At 47.7% G+C, this 6,060-nt stretch overlaps 1 protein-coding gene across 1 annotated transcript; it reads right to left on the bottom strand.

The window, feature by feature from the left end:
- Positions 1 to 411: 411 nt before the first annotated feature.
- Positions 412 to 5,623, bottom strand: LOC131231815 (probable CoA ligase CCL9). The gene is made up of 4 exons (XM_058228120.1): positions 5,370 to 5,623; positions 3,570 to 4,617; positions 2,630 to 2,733; positions 412 to 751 (listed from the first exon to the last, which is right to left on the bottom strand). Exons 1-4 carry the CDS (start codon positions 5,571 to 5,573, stop codon positions 533 to 535), a joined length of 1,575 nt encoding a protein of 524 aa, XP_058084103.1. The 5' UTR covers positions 5,574 to 5,623; the 3' UTR covers positions 412 to 532.
- Positions 5,624 to 6,060: the final 437 nt, after the last annotated feature.

Genomic DNA, 6,060 nt, shown 5'->3' with positions numbered 1-6,060 from the left:
GTTGATAAAACGTCCACCAACCACAATGAGTTAAGAAATCAAATCAGTACGATTTTCCTAAAAAAGAAATCATGTTCCAAACAATTAAAATCCATTTACCAGACGTCAAAATAAAATCATGGTCCACCACAATGTTCGTTTTACATCTATCCATCCATTAGTTTCACCGATCCTAAAACCAGTCGGATCCAAAACCCGAGTGGTCAGACCAAAGGCAAAAGTGGAAATGAAATGCCCGAAATTGAAACGGGTCGAACATCGTATATCCCATTCAACCCATATTCCATTTCTTCAATGGTACACAAGAAACTCCCATTTGTAATGGGTAGACAGAGCTGATGTACATCAAACATCCAAGTCGGTCACATACAAATCTCTCTTCGAGTGTAAAATGGTCATTTGAGAAAAAAATTAATGAAATTAATCATTTTCTTTTTCTTATTTACGGTCATGATTTTCATTACCAACACTAATACATCCACGAAAGCAAACATCTTCCACCCTTTTTTTTTGTCTTTTTCTTCATTATAATCTAAGCGCCGAACTTGGGGACTTTAGCGGCTGAGATTTGAGCGAGGAAATGCTCAGCTACGATCCGTCGTTGGATCTTTCCCGTGGCTGTCTTGGGGACGGAGTCGGTGATAAAGACCTTCTTAGGTACCTTGAACGACGCCAGATTCTTCTTGCAGAACCTCAGCACCTCCGCCTCGTCTATCTCACACCCTTCCCTCGGTATGATCGCGCAATTAATCTGTCAGCAAAACCAAACAAAATAAATATCGCAATAAGGCCGCGTTTGGGTGCTCCCCACAATCCAAATAACAGTCAAGCCAAACAGAAATATTGCTTATCCAAACACAGGTTTTGGATCGAAGATATCGTATGATGTATATACTGCAAAAATGGTGTAATCTAGATTCGCTTTTTGATCTGACACGTGTACAGGCGAGCAGGTAGGCACGCTTGGTGGCGTGGCTCTGCACGCGCGTGATAACAAAAAGTAGGGTCCAAGATAGTCGTGTCTCACATATGCATAACGTGAGTTGGGCTCCAGAAGAAAAAGCGCGGCGTTCCTCGTACGACTTTAGGCAGAGAAGTAAAAAACTCTCTGTAGGTCACACAAATATTGCAGTGGGCCCCATGCAGCTTGTGGTTAAAGGGATCTTTGAAGCAAGGACTGCAGGCAATTCGCGACGGTGGGGATTGCCTCATCGCGCACACGTGTGGATCGTTTACACGAGTGAAGCTTCCGGTCGTTCAAACATCCATCGAGTGGCGGACTTTATGGTCCACCGCACAATGCTTTCATTTCAGTTTACAGGTAACGTCACCGGTTCGTTATGCCCACTCATGCACAAAGAGAAAGAGACGAAATACGACTTCATGTGCGCCGTCGTTAAGTCATCCAAGCCATCCAACATAGATGACTCATGGGGTGGAATTTGGATTGCCAGCGTTTTTCTCCTCCTTGACCATGCATGCATGGCAATATTCAGTAGATTCTTTCGAGTATGGTCCATCCATGATATAAGGAGCCACAACCTCAATCACCAAATCGTGGACCCCACCCTGTTCAATCCAGGTGGACGGCAGAGATGCAAACAAGTCGGCTTCCAAAAAAATTCGTCTACGCGCAGTTACAAGGGCACTTTTCGTAAATTGCCGAAAGCAGTGAGGCAATCTCACGGACGATGTCCCTCCGCATACTGATAAATCTCAATTTCTCGGGAGATTTTCAAGTTTAGGTTTTTCACGACGTATTAGGAAAAATATAAATATATTAATTTTATTATAATAAGATAAAAATAATTTAAAATTTTAAAAATATAAATACAGAACTAATTATAGTCAAAATTGAAATAAATTTTCTCGTTAATAATACCCAAATAATTTTGATTCTCTATTTTTAAAAAAAACATCACTGGATTACATGGGCACAAGATCTGATCCATTCATTAAATAATCAGGCCTACCCATTCATCACACGGGCTACATGCATGTAGAAATCCAGAACACACGTGTAACCAATCTGATAAGTGGATTGGCGTTTGGGACTGATCATTTTCAAGAGAAGCCCCACCAAATGAATTAGTCCAATGTACGGTGATCGTAATTGGGCCGAACTATCATACCCCATCACCGTCCATCTGATGGTCCGGATCGATCCAGTGAGCCAGAACCACCTGACGTGGCAGGATTTGACGCTGTCAGAGAGGGACCACGTAAAGCATACTAGGAGGTTTTACGGTATTCGATCGTGGCCATTTCTTACTACGATGTGGCCAATCAGATCTAGCCACGTCTGGAATTATACAATCTTCAGACAAAAGCAGATGCCCAGTATATTCGGCTTTTCAGTTCTCAAGTTGGGACCCACAGCACAGTGATCCAGATCATTAAAAATAATGATCCTTCTGGCCCAGATTGCTGACGTGGATGCCACTAGCCTAGGGTCTACTTTTAGATGGGAAAGGTAATGTGCTGTATCATTCTGAGCCATCAAATTGCGGGCCAGGGATTAAACGGCTGGGATTTTTTACTTGGTCTTGATCCCCAATAGGTGGGCCCCACCTGCGGTATCTAGTTTATTCTTGTGTTGACGTGGCCAAGCTGGGAAATGTATTCTCACCTCTTCGCCGTATTTGTCGTCGGGAACGCCAAAAGCCACGGCCTGCGCAACGTCCGGATGCGACAAAAGAACCGCGTCCACCTCTATTGGAGATATTTTCTCGCCTGAGAGAAGAAAACAAGAAAAAAGATTAATCCCCAGTCCATACGAGCAAGTAATTGGAAAAAGAAAGGGGTTTTAGCAAAACTTGCTAATCCGGTTTTTGCAATTAGGTACCTTTTAATTGACTTCAAAATAAGGTCGTGATAATCAACGGTCTGGAGAATCATATCCTCCGTTATAGTGGGATTTTCATCGTTTGCTAAAAACAGTCTTCTATTAATTAATTAATATAAATTAATGAGGAAATTTGTGCAGTCTATGGGAAAAAGGTGTACCATCATGCAAAAACAAACATTAAGGTACTGTTTTATTATTATTTTTTATTTTTTTTAAGAAAAAAGACCTAAAAGAAAAGACCAAACCTCTAGAGAAAGAGAACAGTGATTTCAGCCACAATAACACGCAAACGTAACCACCATCCGAGGGTATTTTCGTCATTTCAACCGCTGGTAAGGGGCTTTCAGAAAATAAAGTATAAAAAAAAAGCCCCACAAAGACGTGTGTTCGTCTTGCCCCCACACGACTTCGCGCCACGTGCCCCCCACACTCAAAGTTAGTTGAATGATCAGAAGCGGGCATCCATTTTTCTTGTGTGTCCCGTCCAGTGTACTAGACAAAAAATGGATGGTCCTGATCATCCAACCACTCTGCATGTGGGTCCAGTCTGGCCTGATTCGCGACGCATCTAAAACGAACTCGGGGGCCGGTGGCTGTATATGATCACGTCTGGGAAACATACCATTCGAAAAAGACGGCTAACTAACACAACGAAGGGCCAAAAGTGCTAAAAGGCCAAAAAGCAGAAAACGACGAAGATAAGAGGTTTTAGCCGTTTCACCTCCGCGATTGATGAGCTCCTTAATCCGTCCGACGAGATGGAGGTATCCGTCAGCGTCCAGATAGCCCAAATCACCTGTGTGGAACCATCCGAACCTGAAGGCCCCCTTGTTCGCCTCGGGGTTGTTTCTGTACCCCTTTGTTACGTTTGGACCCCGTATGCACACCTCTCCGCTAACTTGCGCCGGCTGCACAGTGCCATTATCGTCCAGCACCGCCATCTCCAGGCCCACCGGCTTCCCCACAGACCCTGGCTTGTGGGGGCCGTCCTCCGGCAGCGGGTTCGACGCCATCTGGTGCGACGCCTCCGTCATGGCGTACGCCTCCAGCACCGACGCGCCGAACGCATCCTCGAGCCGGGCCAGGATTGCCGGCGCCAGCGACGCGCTGCAGCTCCTGATGAACCGCAGCTTCGGGTAGGCCGGCTCGGGCTTGATGACATGGCGATCGAGGAGGATCTGGTGGATGGTGGGAACTGCGGTGTACCACGTGGCACTGTACGCCTTCATGTCGGCCCAGAAGGTTGAGGCAGAGAAGCGACCGGAGGCAGGGAGGGTCACAGCGGCTCCGGCGCCGAGGGAGCTGAGCAAGCCGGCTAGCAGGCCGTGAACGTGAAAGAGAGGCAGGACTAGGACGGTCGAGTCCGACTCAGTGAGTTTGTAGACCGATTTGATGTTCTGGACCGACGCGGCGAGGTTGTGCTGAGTCAGCGGGACGCCCTTGGGGCGGCTCGTGGTGCCGGAGGTGTGGAGGAACAGCGCCACGTCGGACGGGTCGTTGGCGGGTAGGGAGACTGAGTCGAGCGTCGAGTCGGCGGGAGTCAGGGAAATCGCGATGGAGCTGCTGGGGTGAGAGAGCGTGGCGGTGGCGTGGGGGATGTTGAGCTTGGTGGCGGCGGCTTGAGCCGCGCCGTTGCCTTCCTTGTTGGTGAGGAGGAGCTTGGATTCCGAATCGGAGAGGTAGAACTCGTACTCCTCCGACGTGTAAGCCGCGTTGAACGGCGCAGCGACGGCTCCGGCGCGGATCACGGCTAAGAACATTATCACGTACTGATGCACGAGAAAATACGAAGGCCAGTCAATTTATCGCCGCAGTTAGAAATAATCCCGAATTAATGAAAAAAATATCGCGATTTTTCGCCTAAAAAATTCAAGACGATATGTTTCGCAAGTTGGAAAACGCCAAAAAAGAGAACCGGTGGTCTTAAATGACCATATCAGGAAAACGTCTCCCGGTTAGGTAGACCGCGGAGTACCCAAATGTCATAGCTTCCGCGCCTTCGAGCGCAGCGTAGCAGGAATCCGCGGACTACCGTTTCAAAACAGGTGGGAAACATCGGACGATTTCAAAAAAGAGTTTAAAAGAAAGCCCAAAATGGTGGAGTAACTCATCGACCGTACACGTGGCAAGTTGTACAGAAATAAGAACTGTACCCGTTCCTATAACCATTCGATTTTCCCGTTCAACCTTGGACGACTTATCTTACTATAACCGTCCATTTTGATAGGCAATGATTGGATGGTTGTCATTGCTCGATCGGTGTGATTTTAAGGGACCCACGGTTTGGACGGTCAGGATGGCTGTATATATATCAGTTTCACGTGCATGGATGAATCCCCACCGCGTTGTAAATGGTGAAAACTAACATATAAAGAACTCGGTTTTCCAGCCGGCGGAGTACCGAGCTTATCTGCTCCCTACCGAGATCGAACGCAGCTGGATCCTGCGATCCATGCCGTTCGAACCGCATGAACATATGAAGAAAGTACCCCACAGGACTAGCTTTTGAAGAGAGACGTACCTCGACGGTATTCGGGAAGGTGAGGGCGACGACGTCGCCCGTGCGGACGTCGGCGGCAACGAGGCGGGAGGCGGCCTCTTCGATGAGCTCTTGCAGCCGGGCGTGCGTCAGATTGAACTTGCCGGAAAGTGACAGCGCCCGCCGGGACGGAAATTCCGCGGCGGCCTGCTTCAAGAGCCCGGTTAGGGTAGCGTTTTTCTCCATTTTCTTTTGTTGTTTTTCCTGAGAGAGAAAGAGAGAGAGAGACAGAGAGATGGATTTCCGGAGAGACGGTTTCTGGTATATATGGAGTTGGGGAGCGGTGGAGCGATTTCCTACGATGGAGGCTCGACTAGGGAAGGTTTGCCACGTGTCGTTTTCGGCGGTCAGTTTGTGCGTGCTTGCCTCGGGATTGTAGTTTCCGCGAAACTCTCCCCACTATCGGAGCTCTACGTGGATGGATGGCTCGCGAGCAATCGACAAGAGGACACGTGGGAAACAATACATCATGGTTCACGTCTGAGAAATCTGGACCATTGAAGATGTTGGAAGCGCCAGGGTTTCAAATGGTCCTTGCTTCACGTAGGACCGTATAAATTACCTGTTTTACCCCGGCCCACCATGTAAACACGCTCTGTCCATCAGATAGAAACCAGTATTCGAACTGTACATTCAAAAGATCAGCCGTTAAAATGTGAAATTAATGACTAAA

The sequence above is a fragment of the Magnolia sinica genome, chromosome 17 (assembly GCF_029962835.1).
Source record: "Magnolia sinica isolate HGM2019 chromosome 17, MsV1, whole genome shotgun sequence".
NCBI lineage: Eukaryota > Viridiplantae > Streptophyta > Magnoliopsida > Magnoliales > Magnoliaceae > Magnolia > Magnolia sinica.
This window is presented reverse-complemented; position numbering and strand designations above follow the sequence as displayed.